Source organism: Epinephelus moara, chromosome 10, assembly GCF_006386435.1.
Source record: "Epinephelus moara isolate mb chromosome 10, YSFRI_EMoa_1.0, whole genome shotgun sequence".
Taxonomy (NCBI): domain Eukaryota; kingdom Metazoa; phylum Chordata; class Actinopteri; order Perciformes; family Serranidae; genus Epinephelus; species Epinephelus moara.
Genome location: NC_065515.1, coordinates 33,043,221 through 33,064,082, shown reverse-complemented (window position 1 = coordinate 33,064,082; position 20,862 = coordinate 33,043,221). Strand labels below are relative to the sequence as shown.

Here is a 20,862-nt window from a genome sequence, read left to right as displayed (position 1 = left end):
GTACCCGTCAGCTGCTTCTGGAGACCCACAGACCAACCATTCGATCATATTTTCCCAATTTAAAAAATCATATTTTGTTAAAATTTTACATGGATGATATGAATTTGACTTTTTATCTAATGTTTTTCACGTCTGTTTGTACAGTCTGAAATCAGCTGGTCAAACAGTAGTTCATGTGTGAAAAAATCATTGCATTAAAGTACAACTTTGAGGCCTCTCTTCAATCTCTCATAATCGAGTGAGGTCACTGTTGCCCCCCAAAGTACAAGTGGGTTTCATAAGACAGGATGGGTGGGAGCTTGCTGATTAATATGCTCATTTCAATAGATATCTCTGCAACATCAAAACTCCCTCACATTCTGTTGATAATGTTAGTTCTTTTTTTTTTGAGAGATTTGTATTAAATTTGTTGCCATATCTTTTGCTTTGCAACACAGTGACATTCTCCTCAAGAAGGTCGCAACCAAACAATACAAGAACAAAGTAAAAAACCTTTTTCTCTGCAGAGAAATTAAAGTGCAGTGTGGCAGAAAATGCTTTTAGTCAGTCATCACTTCTTACAAATCAACACAACATGTTCTAGTTTGAACAAGGTAGATCGAAACACCACAGAAGTCTCTTTGGTAATGAGTAATCTGTTTCACCTTGCATGAGCTACTTTTTTTTAAGGACACTGGGGTTTTTTTGTGACCACTTCCTGTCATGTGTTCAACTCTTGACACGCTCACAGTTAAACTGCTCCGCCATCACACACATGCACCAGTTCTTTGTTTTTGCAGTCATAAGTTTCATTTTACACTGACCAACATGGACCAGACGCTTTGAAGGAAAACTGACATTTGCACATTGCTTTATTTTGCAAAAAATAAAACAAAATTAAATTAAATTAAAATAACAGTGACTGTAAATGTGCTGTATTCATTTTTATGGTATGATTGCATTTTACTACATTTTATTGACTTTGATTTAGATGTAGCTGCTGACCAAGAGTCAACAGTGACTCCAGCAACTCTGTGAAGCTGCAATGTTTGTTGTAAAGAAAACCAAACTCTTAGTTAAAAGTTGAGGTCTAACATGTGTTTTTGGTCTTTGGTGAAATAAATGTAATAATTGGCCATAGACTGGCGTCATACTGAAAAACTTTGACTTAATATCCAGTCCTTGGTTTCAATAGTGAATCCTTATTATACTTTCAATTATTTCATTAGATTTGAATAACTTTTGATTGTTCATTCATTCATTTTCCGTAACTGCTTATCCTATTGGGGGTCGCGGGGGGGGCTGGAGCCTATCCCAGCTGACACTGGGTGAGAGGTGGGGTACACCAGGTTGCCAGACTATCACAGGGCTAACACATAGAGACAAACAACCATTCACACTCACATTCACACCTACGGCCAATTTAGAGTCGACAATTAATCTAACCTGCATGTCCTTAGACTGAGCCAGGAAACCAGAGTACCCGGAGAAAACCTATGCTGACACAGGGAGAAAATGCATACTCCACACAGACCACACACTAGCACTACATTAATAAATGTCACAGGGTCACCAGAGTCATTAGGGTTCATCATCTGAGGACCATGAATGTCTTTCCAAAACACTGTGCAAGTTCATCCATTAGATATTAAAGTATTCCACAATTTGTAAAACTGTGACCTGCTGGTGGTGCAAAAGGAAAAGTCAGAGGATCATTGAAGTCATTAGGATATATCCTGTGGGGACCATCAGTGTCTGAGTGAAATTTCATGGTAATCTAATCAATAGTTGATGCGATTTTTTTTGCCTGGAAACACCTAAAACTTGCAGAAATCATAAAGGTCTGAACCAGAATTTGCTAACCACAGTTAAAAAAAAGTTTATTGACAACTTCCACTGGCAAAGCCTGAGAGTGATAAACCCTCCTCTTTGTTTACTGGCATGCTGAGGTAGCAACGTAACTGGTAAAATTTAACATACATGAAAATTAAACAAACATTTCTCATAACAAGCTCATAACAAGATAATTGTGCAGATCCTTTTTCATCCAGTTGAAAACTTAAGCTCAAAATGAGAAGAAAAGTATTTGTCCAGTCTGTAGTACAAGTCAACAAATATGTCGACCCTTAATATGTTCATGCAATTTTGTGTTGTGGACAGCAAAATCAGTCAAATCCATTTCAAGGCGAGTCCGTCTTCACATCAAAGACCAAACCATTCCTGTATATCAGCATTGCAATCTCGTTGTCTAGCTGTTCAAGTTCTGATATTTCTCCTTCTCTGGAGCTCTTCAGAGCCTCATCCGTCAAGCCGGGACTCAAACACTCATCACTGATTCCTCCTGACATCCTTGAATCACCCCTCTCGCCGTCCAAGTCATTATCGGTGTCGTCATCCCACTCTCTTGTAAGAATGGTGGTCTCCTCTGTGTCCTCAGGGACTGACTTGCCCTCTGGATATAGCTGGAGCAGCGTTAGCTCATACACTGTCTCCTCTTTTCTCTCCAGAATCTCCTGTTTTGGGTCAAATTTGCAGAGGACAGTAAGATTCAAGATTTCAGACTTAATTATCATATGAACAAAAAACAAATGACTGTTCTGTAAAACCCTTAGCTTGCTGTTGTCTTTGATTGCCATGTGTAGTACAACCCCATATGAAAAAAGTTGTGACACTGTAAAACATAAATTAGAACAGAATGCAATGATTTGCAAATACTTATCAACCTATATTCATAGAAAGACAAGTTCTTCAATGTTTAAACTGATAAACTATATTGTTTTCACTAAATATACACTCATTCTGAATGTGATGCGCACAACAAAAAGTTGGGCAAGGCAATGAAAGATTGGGTAAGTTGTGGAATTCTTACACAGGTAAAACAGGTTAACTGGTGACAGATGGTAGTATCATGAAGAACAAGAAGATTTAATAATGTGTCATCTGCAAAGAAATATAACGATAAATTATGTTTTAGGTTAGGTTAGGTTAGGGTTAGGTTTCTTTATTGTCCCCTCAGGGAAATTTGTTGTGCAGCAAGAGTTTACATAAAAAACATAATACAAAGGGGGGCCACATCATCAACAACAGCAACAATAATAAATACAAATCAATAGGGCCCAGAATTGATCCTTGAGGTACACCACAAGTATTATATGCGCTAAATAAAACAAAAACAGAACAGAAGGAAAATAACAACTAAAGTTAGTCATGGTCATCGTGTAAAAAATCAGTATTTTTGCACTACCTCTTGTCGGCTTTTACACAGTTTACAGCTTTGAGCAACCAGGTTGCTGATTCATCCTTTTTTGGTGAAAAAAAAAAAAGTAAAAAAATGGCTAACCTTTCCAAGCAAACAAGAGTTTATGGAACTTAAACACAACCTCTAGAAACACTCCTGTTTGTTTGCAGTGTTATGATTGGTTCAATAAAATGATTTACCCCTGGATGGCTTGTTATAATAACTTTGGCACACAAGATGTTTTGCAAATTTAGTATCTAGAATATTGAACCTGGGCCGCCCAGTCACCAGGAGAAAATGTTGGCATTGTACATTTCTGAAAACCACAGATACGTTACATTTGTATGCTTCATACGCATCATATCAATGTTTCTAAAGTGACATAGTTCTGATTACATGTGTATGAGGGGACTTTTTCATTAGGATTTGCAGGGGAAGATGGATGGTGAGACACCTTGGCAAGACAGCTGCTGACCAGCAGGCAGCAGAAGACCATTGTTCAAGACCAATAAACAATAAAAGCGGGTATTTCCAGCTGTGTTTCTGCCACCCAAACTGGATGTTTGGGTACAAGACAGGATATTTTTCTAACTGTAACCAAGAGGTTTTTGAAGATGGCTGCAGGGGAGCCTTTTATGCATCCAGGCCCAGGGGCCCATTGTGTCATTATTTTTTTTACTTTTTTTTTTTTTTTTCATTTTGAGATTCCACTTAATATTTTTGGTGTTTCATGATATTTATGATGTTTTATTGTCCATTAAAGTCAAAGAAATAAAATCCCTTCATTATGAACAAAGATGCTACGACGTGTGCTATGACGAGTGCAAGTCATGTCCAAAATGGTTAAAACCCCAAACTTTCCCCCAAGCAGCTGTTTTATGTTTTATTGTCCATTAAAGTCAAAGAAATAAAATCCCTTCATTATGAACAAAGATGCTATGACGTGTGCTATGACGAGTGCAAGTCATATCCAAAATGGTTAAAACCCCAAACTTTCCCCCAAGCAGTCACTGCAGTGAACTTGTACTTGTGTTTATAAATGACTACAGATTTCAGCTGTCAGGGTTTCAGAAAGAGCAAAAGCTCAACACATGCTAGAAAGCTGCAAATACCTGGTAACGAAAAGAGTCGCTTACCTGACACGTTGCTTGATAAGGCATGAACTCTGGAATAACAGGTTTTGGCACAGGGGGGAAAATCTTGTTTTTGATTCTAAGTGTTAGAACAGGGAAGAAACTGTTAACAAAAACAGCACTCCAGAATGAACTGCTGATTTAAAGACTAAAACAGAAACTCAGACAAACTAAATTCCCGTCTGTGCAACTGAGCAGGCACAAAGTCAGTTTGCTTTCTTTCTCTTTCCTTTTTTTTAATTTTTTGATTTCCCTTTTTTGGGGCAAGACGTGACAGTGTGTGTTCGTGCTCCAGCAACATGAGCTGTCAATCACTTGGCTTTAGTTGCATTCAAAGAAGAATCCTAGTGCAGGGGTGGACTAAACCATTTTGCGCCTTTAAGGGTGAGAGGGGCCTCAGAGCTCTCTGAGTCACTTTACCATTTTTTTATGCAAAGTTCAGTCTTTCAACCAATTTATTCAGGCAATCTTAGTATAGTTATGGACAGTGTTGGCCAATACAATAATAATACTGCTTTTTCCAGTAACGACTGCTGTAACTAATGACTAATAAAATTTCAGTAATAATATTACTGAAATTTGTTTCCCCACTGAAGGGTTTTTTTGGGGAGTTTTTCCTTATCCGCTGTAAGGGTCCAGGGACAGAGGGATGACGTATGCCGTGAAGCCCTCTGAGGCAAATTGTGATTTGTGATATTGGGCTTTATAACTTCCTCCAAAACCAAACAACTCGTTACAATGTTACTTTTGTTACCACATCACCACTGACTTGAAATGCAACATCACATCAGCGGACTCATTTTAGTAATCATTGCACTGAGCAGGCATGTCACAAAGCAGCAAGCTAGTTGGCAATGCTAACCTTAGCGGCTAGAAATATTCAGATTACTTTGATTTTGTCGGGAGGAAAGATGACAAGAACACTGCTGCTGCTGCACTGTTCCTCAAACCTCTGGTGTGAAACACCTCAGCTACTACAGCCAACAACAGAACAAAGTAATGCTCCAGGAAATACACCCCACCAAAGGTGTGCCCGCCGCAGCAATTGGCTGTAGCCCTGCACTGATTAAACAACTAAAACTAGATTTTACTCGTGGGCAGCTGCAGCTACAAAGAAGGGATGAAGCTTGTGGCTGGATATGTGGTAGATGAAATGTTGCTTCATGAGTGACTCTCTGTTTTTCGGGCCGAGCCTTGGGAAAATACTGGTCACAGGCAACAGAAAACCCCCAGGTAAAAAAGGAAGCTATCTAGCCTTAGCTACATTTACCGGTGATTACCCTGACATTCATACAGAGGCACACATCTGAATTTTGGGGAGATATGCAATTACCAATTTTATGGGGTGTGACGGAAAAGTAATATAACGAGTAGTGAAACAATGGTGGCCATATTACTTGGAAATAAAAAGACATTGCAAACAAAACCAAACTTTTCATTCCACATTTTTGAAGGGCCCCTCCCATTGGGGCCCTGGATAATCAATCGTGAATATTGCAATAAAACTCTCTCCCAAAGCCAAGTTCAGTCTTTGTGAAGTCATTTCTAAACTGCCACCACAGATTATTTACAGCAGGGGTCACCTACCTCTTCAAGACACAGGTGCATATCGTTGTGAGGAAAAAGAAAATAAACAGCAAGCTGATACTCCACAACACTAATTTGGGGGAAAACGGAAAAACTTGTTAGCAGGCACGTGGAAAAACTGCCTCACTGACTTGTATCTAGCTTTCCAAAACACAAAACAAAAACTAAAGAGCTGTTGGAAGATACCATTCACTGGCTTCACCGGCAGTATGTTGATAGTTACTGTGGCTTTAGGTCCTTCTCCCACTCGTGTCACTCCAACCAGGCTGATGTTGTATTTCGTTCCTGGCGTCAAGTTTTCCAGACGGTGCTCCGTTAGCGAGGCTGATATGTTATGGCACTCTAATGAAATGAGATGTGGAAAAAATGAATGAAAGTCACACGCTGCAGTCATGACAGTTAAACAGTGTGGCTGTGTTATTGATAAGTTTCATTTTCTCACATCCTGTTAGTGAAATTTAGTTCGCCAGTTCTGTGTGTTTGCAATAAAATAAGTAATTATACAACTACAGAAAATATAATAATGTATAATAGTTCTCTTTCCATTAGCTCTGAGAAACCTTAAGTATTACAAAAAGCTACAGGTATCAAAAAAAGGTGACCTCACACCTTTCTGCTCATCCTGTGAGCTGATTTTCTCACTGCAGAGGATGTAATGTGTAAGGAAACCTTGCTGGTCCGCAGTGGGGATAGCTGTCCAAGAAAAGCTGGCAGAACTTTGTGTTTCACCAAAAGCTCTTAAGTTCTGAGGTTCGATGCGTGGAACTGAAGAGAAAAATAAAAATGTGGGTTAACTTTTTTCCTTCTACGACCTATGATGCCAGCATGTGAGGACAAACTTAGCACAGATCAGTGTCAGCACCATAACTCATTTCATTGAATATGCTGGGTAATGGCAACAGAGTGGTCAGAGTCATGTAACGTAGACATAGACATACATATAGAAGAATTGTCTCAATCAGGTCTGCAGAGTGAGATTCAGATTTTAAATTGGAAATAAAGAAAGAGGAGCTCATTATTGGCCAAAACCAAACACCGACCTTCGGTAAAGTGGTGTTTCGCTTCCGGAAAGATTCTAAAGCCAAACTCTGTTCTTTTTTTCTAAACCTAACCATGTGTTTTTGTTGCCTAAACCCAACCATGTGTGTTTGTTTTTGAAGGGAAAAAAACGTTACATTTCCCGTGAAAACAGAAGTGTATCTTGAAGGAAGACAATGCATGGAACAGGCAGAACTTGACACAGTGTCCCAGAACGTCAGCAGCCAGCACACCCAGGGCACTTTGCACGTTGAATGTGGACGTAGAAAGTCCACGACCAATCATCAATATGTGACGAGGTCAGAGTGAGAATGTGTCAGCAGCTTCATGAGGCTACGCTAACATCAGCATGCTAACAGGCTCACAATAACAGTGGGGCTACCAAGGAGATTCTTATAATTAAGGTGATTTTAAACTAAAGAAAACATACTCATTATATTATATTCCATTTTTGCCAGTATATTCCCCTAAATCTGACACACTGGACCTTTAAGTGGCTGTGGCATGTTCATTTTTTTAGGCTAAAAACAAAGCTAGGTATCTTGTGAAACAAGATAACCTAAGGCCAATTGCATTGACATAGACTGAGGGGGGTTGCCCTTGGACAGGCACCCCGAGCACTTGGGGGTTCGGTGCCTTGCTCAAGGGCACCTCAGCAGTGCCCAGGAGGTGAGCTAGCACCTCTCCAGCTACCAGTCCATGCACCATATTTGGTGTGGACAGGGACTTGAACTGTGCGGATCCCAACCCAAGTCCCTATGGACTGAGCAACTGCCACCCTTAGGCAAAATTTTGGGCGAGGTAACAGCTGGCATGGCCATTTTCAAAGGGGTTTGTAGAACTGTAGAACAGTAAATGTTTTGTTCATCATAATCAACGTCAACACATTCTCAGTCCGACCCCATCACATATCAGTGTTTGATCATGGACATTCCACGTCCACATACGACGTGCAAGGTACCCTGGATGCGTTTGTTGTTGACATTCTAGTACACCCTGTTATGCCTGTTACATGCATTGTCTTCTTTCAAAATACACTTCCGTTTTCACAGGAAATTTAATGTTTACAGAGAGTCTCTTTCAAAAGAAATGCACTACATTGGTACAACAATGCAAATTGATTTTTGCTTTCATCCAGCAACAAAAACACATGCTTAGGTTTTGAAAGAAAGAACAGGGTTCAGCTTTATAATCTTGCATTGCCATTAAACTATAATGGCAACTGGCTGTGTATCATGCCAGTGTTAAAGGACGCCTTTTTGGTAAGTGTCTGATGCCGCAGGCCACTGCCCAAGCGCCGGATTTCAACGACTTTGGAGTGAGACCGGGTTGTCAATGTATTTCAAATTCAAGAGGTACAGTTGTCTCTTTTTAAGGGAAAGGACGACCAGCCTAACTGAAGAACATGAATAGCCTAAGATGTACACAGATACAGTATATTGCACATTAAAACAGGATTGTTGTGGAATTCAAAATGTTATCTATACTGTTATGAGTCTGAGCACATCAGATAATTAGGAACATTATCTGTAAGATGAGAAATCAAACTATATCAGTATGCGATTTCTTAAGTCTCCAAAGTGACGTTGTTTCAACTAGCCTTTATACTTCAACAGCATAATAGAATCCCTGAAATTCAGTTACAACTTTTGGCTTTGATGTGCCACCCCGACAGTTTAAGTGGCCCCGTCTGGCCACCCCTATGAAAAATCTCCAGGGGCGCCACTGCACAATGACAATGCTAACATGTTGATGTTTAGCAGGTATAATATTTACAATGTTCACCATCTTAGTTTAGCATGTTAGCATGCTAACATTTTCTATTCAGCACTAAACACAAAGTACAGCTGATGGGAATGTCATTACATCTGCAAATATTCAATCAAAGTATTGGACAAATTGAAATTTTGACCTGATGACGGAACTGTATGAAATGATAGGGGATCACCAAAGTTATAAGAATTCAACCCAAGGGGGACATTGATACTAGCTGTAGAGACATTTCAATAAAAAACACCTGTCGGTAGCACTAGAGGAAAAGTCAGGTCACCCAGAAAGTCCTGAGTATTCATCCTCTGGGGACCACGAACGTCTGTGCAACAGTTCATGGCTATCCAATTGTTCTTTTACTGGACAGCAGGCAGGCAAAAACCAAAAAATACATACATTAAAAAACCAAAGACACATAGAGTTTTTCTATCCTCCAAGAAAACCTTCATATGTTTACGTTCAAGTGAGAAAGCTCTTCAGCAGCCAAAGTGATTACTTGTCTTTTTGGGAATAAAGGAAGGACTAATGCAGCATCATTATGGAGCCAAAAAGTCCATTGAAGGAGGAGGAGCAGGTGGTTGGATAGGTCAGAAAAACATCACTTTGACACAGTGTTTAATTTGTGTGCCTAAAATCAATCAAAGCTCTACGACAGATGTGTCAGAAAACACTTCTATGTGTCTTCCTGGAGGGCAACAACAAATAAAGTACTTTGTTTAATATGGAGGAGTTATTGCAGCACTTTCAGTTAGAAGACTAAAATGAGTGCCACATTATGGTGAACCTGTGCATTTTAGTGTAGTTAAATCTAATTTAAAGACACTTACCGCTCTCGTTTTGATAAAAGAGGCACGTTTTAACTGTCTGGGGTTTGCCATCATCACATCTGTGTTCAAAGTAAAGGTAGCGAACGAAGTCCATTATGTCTGTAACAGAAACAGATTTATAGTTTGCCTTGCACAGAAAGTGTGTCACAACATTAGATAAACAAGGTAAGAGTAATTGACACAAATAATTGACAAATCCGCTGTTAACCCTTTTCCACCAAATTTGTCCAGAAAACAAACATGGACCAACTATTAATGATAAGAAGATGTAGAAGACATGCATCCTTTCTTCTCAACCTATAGAATATGACACGCCAATTGATGTCATCATTGTTTGCACTTTGGGTCAAGAAACAAGAACAGCTGCACCAACTTTTTGGGGTCCTGACCAATTCATTTTGATCCATATTCTCTGAACGGCTCAAAATCAGGTGTGCAAACCAGAACAGAACCCATTCCATAAAGGTGTAAAGGCATTTATGTATAGGCTCTGACAAAGCTTCTGCCCTGTCTCATTTTCAGGTGATGAAGCTGTGTGGTTAAAAGCACTTTAAATACAACTTACTCTGTCTTTTGTGCTTACTCTCTTTTTTCTTCTCTCTTCCCAGAAGAGTGATCACATGAGCTGGTCTCAGATCTTCATCTTGAAACTCATAAAACTCAAGGCAAGTTTGCTTATTTGATTTTTCATCCAGTAACGTTTTGTCACAAACTGCAAGGGGGAGAAGTCATAACAGTGTTTAAGGTCTACTTATAGACCACATGATATATGACACCCTCAAGCAACACACACGCTTCAGCTTACTTTTATAATCTGCAGGAGGTTTGGCTGGTACTTCTATGACTGCTGGAGGAGAATACCCAGCTGTGTTACTGGCGAGAACAGAGATGTTGACGGCAGAGAGCGAGACATAAGTAGTGTATCGATTTGTGCTGATGGGATGTCTCGTTTTCTTACAAGGACATCCTTGAGAAGACTGTGTGTCGCTCAGGCTGTACATCACTCCTCTGACTGCTGCTGCATGAGGCATTGGCTGAAAAGCAGAGGAGACATACACAGCAAACTGAACCACATGACCATAAAATTATCTGAATTAAAGTGCAAAATGGTCTTACTGATTTTATGAGACAATGGTTCCCAACTGGTCCAGCCACGGGGTCCAGATTTCTCCTTAGTCATTAGTACAAGGTCCCAGAGTTTAATATAATCAGCGTCATTCTTGCGTTTGGCCGTGTCTCAAACTAGTTTGCTTTCTCTGTTAAGAAGCTGTTCGTCATTCACTCACTCTAAAGCAGGAATCGACACTTCAGAATAAAAGCTCTGTGCTGGAAATTCACTATACTAAAAAATGAAGGGCGTATTTTACAAAGTTGATACGCTAGCGCTCTAGAATGGACCCGCGACCCACTTTTGGACCACAACCCACCAGTTGGGTACCACTGTTATAAGACATGTTATGTATTATTCAAACTCCATTTGTAGGTTTTGGTGATTTAAAAAAAAAAAAAAAAATTAAGACAGATTTCACGATGCACTACAAGATTTAACACATTGGTAAGACAATGTTTTAGTAGCATGATCTTCAATTGTAATGTTTTCTTATCCTCATTATTGTTGTTGTTGGTGGTGGTGGTGGTGGTGGTAGAATTAGTACAGGTTCTAGTAATAGCAGTGCTGTACTAGAAGCATGGACAGATTACTGAACAGGCCTAGTGGGCAGAAGCTCGGGGCGAAAGTGGAAGGGGGCCCACTGGCCCTCACCTGCAAAATGTCCCTCAAATTAACACCTACTGACCAAGAGGAGATTAAAAATGACCACAAAAAAGATTTAAAGTAGCTGCAAAGAGACACAAAATAACTACAAAAAGAGGCAAAACAACCACAAAGAGACACAAAATATCTACAAAAAGAGGCAAGACAACCACAAAGAGACACAAAATGACCAAAAAAGACAAAAAAAAAAATATTACAAAGTGACACAAAATGACAAAAAGATACATTAATGACAGAGCGATGCAAAACAATGACACAAAACAAGGCTTTTATACAGAATGATATAAAGTAGCTCACTGAAGTAACCGTTAAAACACGGTGAAACCCAGAAACGGATCACACACCTCTGACCTCGTTTCCACTCTGTTCAAAGCACTAACCATAAAATTCAGTTTAAAAGCCGCTCATATGAATATGTGTCAGATTGTGGGATTGTGTTTTTCTTTCAACTTCTCAAAAGTCATTTTTTTCCTCTTAATGCCAAAGTTCCTGCTCGAGAAAAAAAACACTTCAAAAACAAAATCAAATGTCACGAAAAACTGAAGCTAAAATTCTTAATACAAAGTGGACGTTAAATGCCGAAATGTTAAAGGTCAAGTTTCGTACCCAACAAGTTTCCCTGGTATTATAATTAGAAGGGCTGAGTATCGTTTAAAAGATGGTGAGTGCTCATACCAACACAGTTTTTCTTTTTGCTTCATTCGATACAATCATGAGAATGCAGTTGAATTCAGTTGTGTTAAATACCACCAGATGCCACAGGCATGTATTATAGCCATACTTTTAGGCGGTAACTCTCTCAAATACATCATGCTTGACTTCAGCAAACCTCAGACTGTATGGATTGTTGCCGCTGCAGTATTGGGCCAATCACATGTCGAAATAAATCAAAGAATGCTGGCAGTGATTGGCTGTGAGCAAAAACCATATAAACAGTCATTGTTTTCTAGATCCGGGTTCCAAAAGGTGCTCTAATGCAGGGGTTCTCAAAGTTTTGATGACTAAATGTCAATTTCAGGAGCCAGCATATGATCAAGGGCCACCCAGGAAAAGTGTACACATAAAACAAAATATCTTTTTCATCTCGTACTCATACTCGTATTCGTCGTCCTCCATTTATCCGGGTCCGGGTCGCGGGGGCAGTAGCCTCAGCAAAGAAGCCCAGACAGTCCTCTCCTCAGCCACTTCTGTCAGCTCTTCCGAGGGGACCCTGAGGCGTTCCCAGGCCAGCCGGGCGATGTAATCCCTGCAGTGTGTCCTGGAGCGGCCCCGAGGTCTCCTCCCAGTTGGACATGCCCGACACACCTCCCAAGGGAGGCGTCCGGAAGGTATCCTTACTAGATGCCCGAACCACCTCAACTGGCTCCTCTCGATGTGGAGGAGCAGCGGCTCTACTCCGAGTCCCTCCCGGATGTCTGAGCTCCTCACCCTATCTCTAAGGCTGAGCCCAGCCACCCTGCGGAGGAAACTCATTTCGGCCGCTTGTACTCGCGATCTCGTTCTTTTGGTCACTACCCAGAGCTCGTGACCATAGGTGAAGTTTGGAACGTAGATCGACCGGTAAATCAAGAGCTTCACTTTCTGGCTAAGCTCCCTCTTCACCACAACAGACCGGTTAAGCGCTTGCATCACTGCTGACACCGCCCCAATCCGCCTGTCAATCTCCCGCTCCATCCTACCCTCACTCGTGAACAGGATCCCGAGATACTTAAACTCCTCCACCTGAGGCAGGACCTCCTCCCTGACCTGGAGTGGGCAATCCACCCTTTTCCGGCTGAGGACCATGGCCTCAGACTTGGAGGTGCTGATTCTCATCCCAGCCGCTTCACACTTGGCTGCGAACCGTCCCAGCAAGAGCTGGAGGTCACTGTTCGATGGGGCTAGGAGGACCACGTCATCCGCAAGAAGCAGAGACGAGATCCTCCTGTCACCAAACCTGACACCCTCCACCACTCGGCTGCGCCTAGAAATTCTGTCCATAAAAGTTATGAACAGAACCAGTGACAAAGGGCAGCCCTGGCGGAGTCCAACTCTCACTGGGAACAGGTCCGACTTACTGCCGGCCACGCAAACCAGACTCGTGCTCCTTTGGTACAGGGACTGGATGACCCTTAGCAAGGGACCACCAACCCCCTACTCCCGTAGCACCCCCCATAGGATGCCCCTGGGGACACAGTCATAAGCCTTCTCCAAATCCACAAAACACATGTGGACTGGTTGGGCGAACTCCCATGCCCCCTCCAGCACCCTGGCGAGGGTAAAGAGCTGGTCCACGGTTCCGCGTCCGGGACGAAAACCACATTGCTCCTCCTCAATCCGAGGTTCAACTATCGACCGGACCCTCTTCTCCAGCACCCTGGAGTAAACCTTACCGGGTAGGCTGAGGAGTGTGATCCCCCTGTAATTGGAACACACCCTCTGGTCCCCTTTCTTGAAGATGGGGACCACCAACCCTGTCTGCCATTCCAGAGGCACTGCCCCCGATGTCCACGCAATGTTGCAGAGGCATGTCAGCCAGGACAGCCCTACAACATCCAGAGCCTTGAGATATCCAGGGCGAATCTCATCCACCCCCGGGGCTCTGCCGCCGCTGAGTTCTTTTTCATCTCACTTCTGCATTAAACTGTTGTCCACCAACTTGCCTAAATTTAGCTAACAACACTACAGTAGTATTGATGACAGATCATGATTCCCACGACACTTGCGTGGTGCCATGAGCTGCCATGCGAACAGTAGCTTTCTACAAGTTGTCATTCCTAACTGGACAGAGGCTTGAGAGGGGCACACAGTTTAATGCAGTTGCTGAGTAGCATATTAAATTTAAGCTATTGAAAGTGAAAGTATTGAAATGGACCTCAGATGATTGAAATGTAATGCATTTGTTTTCTGTCACGTTCAGGGGCTGCACAAAGCGTTCCTGAGGGCCGTCATTGGCCCATGGGGCACTTTGAGAAACTGTGCTCTAATCTAAACCCACAAATGTTAATGTGTTGGTGTCGTTTTCCTGTCACTGGCTTACCTTCCATGTTAGCATCACCTTACGAGTACCATTTAAATGTCTTATTGTCATGGTGATGTCAGGTTCTTGTTCAAGTTCTGCAATATGAACACAAAATGTTACTGAGCAGTCGAGTTGATTATAGTTTGTGTTTTCTCTTCACAAGTTTACCATCTCCAAAAGCAGGAAAGTGTGACCTTTAAACATTTTGAGCAATTGAAACCTCAGACATGTAAAATAATGTAAGATATTTGCACGGCAGTGGTGCAGACTCATATTTCTAAGACCTGAGTTTGGATTCATTATATCCAGTGTACACAGATCAGAAATCATACCCGACACCCCACAGTGTAAAGAGGGGAGACTCAGTTACAGAGTGAGTCAGTCTTCTCAGTTGCTGTGACACTGGATTCAAAGTCAACAGCACTAACAAATACACGAAATCTAGAACTTCACCTGCAGGAACAGTCACAACTGATGACCAGTCGCTCCACAGTGGGTTACGAGCCTGAGTGGACCGATGTCTGATTTGAACCTGGTAAGCTGAATCCTTCAACAGATTCACGACAATTATCTTGTCTGTTCAGATGAAAAAGAAAAACAAAGGCATTTCATTAAGGTGATACAAAATAATTTCCTTTTTCCATTTTTTTCCCATTGACAGCAAATCACATGTAAAGACCAGAGAATGATTTAAACCTATTAACAGCTACTTCCAAAGGCTGATATATGTTATTACTCGGTATCCATTGTTGTCCAAAAACTATTAAAAACATATCAGTAAGCCTCACTGTTGCACTCTGACATAGTGCTTTTTACAGCGAGTCAATTTTAAGTCAATCCTACATTCACTGGCCTGCTGCAGTAAATATTCACTTGCACATACTTAGCCCCAGAAAATGCACTATTTTGTCCAGTTTGAGCAAGGTTTGTAAAAAAAAAACTACAGTTTTCATGAGCCTTTAAAAAAAACAACATTTTATGCCTGTGATTAGCTTTTAAAGATTTACGTCTTCAGAAGGAATGAATGGGCTGAGAGACACAGGCAGGTGAGATAAGTGATAAAGTATTGAGATTTGTACTAATGCACTGTTTGCTTTAGTTGGTATTATAACTTGCAGCAGCTTAGTCAGAAAACAGGTCTAAAAACGGATTATCTTCTTTGAAAAATAGCAGTAATGTAAATATGAGAATTTAAATTACTGGGCTAAAACATAAAAAATCACTAGAATGAGACAGATCCCCGAGAACAAGTATATATCAGGCTGAATGAACTTTTTATTCAAAAGACTTGAATTACAAAGGTACAAGATACAAGAGACTACTCACACATAGAAGTGTCACTGGAGGTATTAATTATTCTCTGTAATAGCAAAATGGATAAAAGGTTAAACATGTTAGTTGAAGTAGAGGACAGCTTCAAATACATTAGATTTGCAAACAAAATATGCCTTACTTTTTCCCATGATTCTGTGGAGTGTTCGTCTCGTCTGAACAGGACCTCAGCTAAAGCTGGATGCTTCTCAGCAGCTGTCCAGCTTAAACTGAGGTTGTTTTTAAACCAGGACATGTTGATATTTTTCGGTGATTCATACTTAACTGTTGAGGATATATATGAACTTTAGTGACAGATCAGTGTTAAAATTTTCTGTTAACTTGTCACTTAAAAAGGACAGCAGTGTATTTTAATCTCACAGGCTGTTGGGTTAAATGAGAGGAGCATCCAGTACCTGTGTGCCCGAGAATAACAGTCCTCCTGGTGGACGTGCAGCTTGAGTTTCCTACGTGAGCCGCCACCCAAATGTTAACAGGACGATACTTGATAAGCCGTTCCTCGTTGAAATTAGACCAGTTCTCCCTAATGTTCCTGAATTTGAGTTTACTGCAGGCAAACATATAGAGCTTTGAGTGCATTGATAATGACAGAGACACATCATGAAAGGTGTTTATGAAACCTTTTACATCCAGTTTTCCATTTGGCTTACCTTAAGATGCTTTAAGATTGTTAAAAACAGTTAGCTTGGTTCTGTCAAAAGGCTGACAGCACAGCAACACCTCTAAAGCCTGCTATTTAAAATGTTGAAAAATCTGTATTAAATTACCCTAAGTTAACCTGAGACAGAGCCAGGCTAACTGTTTCACCCTGTTTCCATGATTTCGGCTATGCTAAACTCAGTTAAGTTTAGCAAAACTAAACCAATCTAAGCTAAGCTAAGCTAAGCTAAAATAAGCTAAGCTAAGCTAAGATAAGATAAGCGTCTCCGGGCTGTTGCATATTTTACTGTTCACATCAACACATTCTCACTCCCAAATCATCAAATACCGACACTTGGTCTGGTCAGTGGCTCTACACATCAAACTATGATGCTCCATGTAGACCTACCCCTCCAGCACTGGTTTTGGATGTTATAGGACAGCGTGTGAATTTACGCTCATTACATGCATCGTGTCTTCTGCTCATTCAGTGCACACAGTCTTAGTCTCTTAGAACCTAATTGAAAAACTTGGATTTTAGGTTTAGTCTTCTTCCTTAGGTTTAGGCAACAAAAGCATGGTTAAGTTCAGAACCACATTCATTACCAATGTCATGTGACATACATCAGATACACCATGTGACATAGCCGTTAGTCGCAATATGCTACATGTACTAACACACTACGTTGTTATCAAAATAACTTGACTGACATATGGTTTCACGTGGGACACAAACAGCAGTCCAGGGTGAAAGTCCCGAATTTGCACCCCATGTAGACTTTCTTGCTCTTTATGCTACGGTAGTTGCCCAGAATGCCACTGTTTGGTGCGTCCCACACCGTCGCAAAAGGGTGCCTCAGTGCATTAGTGTCTGAAGACGCTAGTCAAGTGTCAGTATTTGACAAGTTGGGAATGACTTGTGCACACGAGTGGTATCGACTTCTCATCTAACTCGAAGCAAGAAAGAGCATATGCATATTTCCTGAAATATCAAAACTTTTCCTTGAAAATCCCTGCATTCCACACATACTTTCAGGCTGCTTTTCATATACTTGCCAAAAATAAGGTGTGTGTATATATATATTTTTTATATATATATCTATATCTATATCGATATATATATATATATATATATATATATATATATATATATATATATACATAAGGCACAGGTGCTTTTAATAAGGCTGCAGAAGCACTGAATACAATTAGCAGCAGGGTGATCATGTGCTGAGCAGACTCCATATATGGTTATGTATACATGCCCACCACCTGAGAACAACCCATATTATGCATGGGGGTATATGGGGTGTTCACGGGTGGTGGGTAGGCCTATGTGTATAGAACCATATATGGAGTCTGCTCACCCTGTTGCTGACTGGATTCAGTGCAGCTGCAGCCTTGTTAAAAGCACCTGTGCATTGTATTATAGAACAAACCAGTTGAAGCCATGGGTGAAACGCATTGGTTATAACATTGAATTAAAGGAAGAAGCAATTCAGCCCTTTTGTGTGCAGTGTATCTGCTTATTTGCTATCAATCTGATCTTTCTGGTGTTAAAGTTTGGACAGCTGCCACAAGTTGATAATGACTGACCCAAAGGCAGACTACTGCCTTTTAAGGAGCAGCAGTGTGTAGAACAACCTATTCATTTGCACACTGAGAGGACTGGTGCTTTTTCCCTTTTTCTAAGTACAGCCATACACATTTTCAAAATCCTCACAAAAAAAACAACAAGAAATCCTCATGAACAAATTATTAGCTGAGTAGATGTCATTATTTTTTTAAATATTGCAGCTCAGACACAGAAAAATACTCACTCAAAATAAATGTCATATGTCACATCGCTGTCAGTCGTATTCATGCTCCATTCGCACCTGTAAATGGACTCGTCAGCAGTTCTCCTGAAGCACTCGGGACTGGAGGGAGCTTCACATGCTGACCCTGAGAAGCAACACATTTCAAAAATTTCAAAAAATGATCGAATTTATTAATTTTACTGAGTCCAGACATAAACAGACATTTTCTACAGCAACAAACCCAGAGCAGAAATATAAAAGTCTGCAGCTGCCATTTTCTTATTTCATTTAACCTTTTATATTATCAATCCACTTTTGAAGTTACCCTTTTTTTTTTTTAGCTCTACTGTGAAGCACTTTGTCACACATTATACAGACAAGGTTAGAGTTTGGTGTTTAATCCATCAATCCAAACACTTCAGTCCCTTTGTACATGCAAATTCAAGCTCAATACTGAGAAAAAGACATCCTATTTTTTTTTTAACAAAATAACCCACCAATATGTGAAATGTCAGTTTAGACAAAACTATGAAGGCTGGCACTTCTGTACGCTGCACGAAGCAGCTCAGTGCAGATGCAATCTCTTGAATGGAAACCACATGATCCTGATAAGCTGACCGACATTTTGTGGCTGATGTCTAACTTTTACTGCCGAAGACTTGTCACTTTCACATGTGTGATTAGTATTCTACACTGTTTTGGTAAGATCAGATAGAGATTAACAGTAAAGGCTATCATGTGGTCAATTAAAGTGAGGTAAGAAAAGAAAAAATTAAGGGTATTTATTTACCTTTGCTGACTGCTGTAAGGAACATAAACAAAACAATGTATTCATGTAGTGAACTCCAGCATTTCAAAGTTTCCATGAGGTATAGTGGAAAGTCTCGAAGGCTCATTCTTCAGCATGTGAGAGTCCATGTATTCAACCTGCCTTCACGTAACTCAGTTGCCTTTCTCAGAAATGTCAGACAAGTTTCATGTCAGCCAGGTTATATGAGCTGCAGCAAAAACCACAAGTGTCAGGGGTGGGGGGAGGTTTGTGTTCTGCACTGGCAGGCAGACACAACAGCCATTGTGAAAGTAATGACTCTTTGAAGTCATTTTGTTGATTTCTTTCTTTTCTTTTAAAGTTAATTTGCCTACAACTGTTTTTGTTGTCGTCAGGCTCCCTGTCAAAGGCAAACTGGAAGGGACTCTGGAAACTACAGCAATAGAGAGAGCGCAGACATTTGCGTCTGTCTGGTGTTTCTGGGCGCCACTTTTATATCAGATAGTCATGACGTGTAACTTTGAATTTGAAGAAAAGATTTTTCCTGTATGCCTCCACAGAAAACAGCAAACATTGATTTATTGATTGGGGACAAAGTTTAACAACAGCAGAACTATATCACAACATCCATTTACAAACTCTCACATGACTTCTAAGTATAATCCAAGTCTCACTTATTCATCCTCATGGTCAGTCCTTCCCAGACACATGCATGTAACTGAAACCTTATCATTTAAAACTGAACTGAAAGTGAAGCTTACCTATGCTCTCTCCAAAGCCAGGCTTGAGGTCTTTTCGAGAAAATCCATGTGTTTGGGAAGTGCTGATTGTGTTGTGAAGTTTTAGATATGTTTGCCATTTTCCATGAAGGAATGCAAGAAAAACAGTTTTCTTAGTGAATTCAAGGTAACACAGCATGACTGATATACTAATGGTCATTTTGTGGGTCAATTATTCCTTTACTATCAAAGACAGCAAAGGCAAAGGCAAAGACAACTGCCCATGCCACGCTGATACGCCATTTAGCTGGTATTACATGGGGAGCCACGACAAAGACACTGCACATTTCTGCTGAGGCCTTGGCGTTTTCAGCCACTGAGTGCTTCAGTCTGGTGCCATAGCCCCATGCCAAGAAGCTGGACACCGCACTCCATACCACCCTGCAGACTGTCTGCGGATGTCTACGAGCCACCCCAACAAACCAACTGCCTGTCCTCGCTGGTATCGCTCCAGCAGAGGTCAGAGGAGGAAACAGCCATGCTGGCCCTCGCTCGAAAGGCACAGACTTGTGAATCCCACTTCCTCCACAAGATAGCTACGGAGACACCACAGTGCTTGCGTCTCAAATCCTGGCACCCCTGTGACAGACATGCCCAAGAACTGCTCTGTACAACAGTATCTGATACCTCCAAGGCTTCCTGGGTCAAGGCAAGATGGAGGGACCAGTGGAAGTCAGCAGAACCATCAAGGCTCCATCACTACATTGAAGACCCCACAGATGTTCCTGGCCAGCACCTGCTCGGAAAGAACTGGACAACCCTCAACCGCCTGAGGACAGGCGTAGGACACTTGGAGGCAGCAATGCAAAAATGGATCTCGTGGACAGTGCCCACTGCGAATGTGGGGATCCACTACAAAACTTGGAACACATAATAACCAGCTGCCCCAAACACTGGCCACTGAATAGCGATCGTGGTCTAATTGACCTGGACGATGAAACTCAGGACTGGCTTGCCTCAGCTGAGCTGAAGGTCTAAGGACATACACCTGAAGAAGGAGACAGCACAAATACACTGAACAAAAATATATAAACGCAACAGTTTTGTTTTTGCTCCCATATTTCATGAGCTGAACTCAAAGATCTAAAACATTTTCTATATACACAAAAGACCATTTCTCACAAATATTGTTCACAAATCTGTCTAAATCTGTGTTAGTGAGCACTTCTCCTTTGCGAGATAATCCCATCCCACCTC

At 41.1% G+C, this 20,862-nt stretch overlaps 1 protein-coding gene across 1 annotated transcript; it reads right to left on the bottom strand.

The window, feature by feature from the left end:
- Nucleotides 1–1,009: 1,009 nt before the first annotated feature.
- il12rb1 (interleukin 12 receptor subunit beta 1) lies at nucleotides 1,010–19,063 on the bottom strand. Its single transcript, XM_050055674.1, has 15 exons — nucleotides 18,908–19,063; nucleotides 18,139–18,262; nucleotides 16,075–16,226; nucleotides 15,801–15,943; nucleotides 15,674–15,707; nucleotides 14,801–14,923; nucleotides 14,366–14,442; nucleotides 10,378–10,606; nucleotides 10,138–10,284; nucleotides 9,573–9,671; nucleotides 6,547–6,702; nucleotides 6,124–6,279; nucleotides 5,938–6,007; nucleotides 4,354–4,429; nucleotides 1,010–2,492 (listed from the first exon to the last, which is right to left on the bottom strand). The coding sequence occupies exons 1-15, from the start codon at nucleotides 19,011–19,013 to the stop codon at nucleotides 2,160–2,162; spliced, it is 2,025 nt and encodes a 674-aa protein (XP_049911631.1). The 5' UTR covers nucleotides 19,014–19,063; the 3' UTR covers nucleotides 1,010–2,159.
- Between the last annotated feature and the right edge of the window lie 1,799 nt (nucleotides 19,064–20,862).

Excerpts from the sequence above, each read along its gene's own strand:
- il12rb1 (XM_050055674.1), bottom strand. The coding sequence starts at position 19,013 with ATGAGCCTTCGAGACTTTCCACTATACCTCATGGAAACTTTGAAATGC. Across the intron at positions 14,443-14,800 it reads AGTTGTGACTGTTCCTGCAG|AACTTGAACAAGAACCTGAC; the intron begins GTGAAGTTCTAG and ends TTCATATTGCAG. Across the intron at positions 9,672-10,137 it reads GAGTAAGCACAAAAGACAGA|ACATAATGGACTTCGTTCGC; the intron begins GTAAGTTGTATT and ends TTTCTGTTACAG.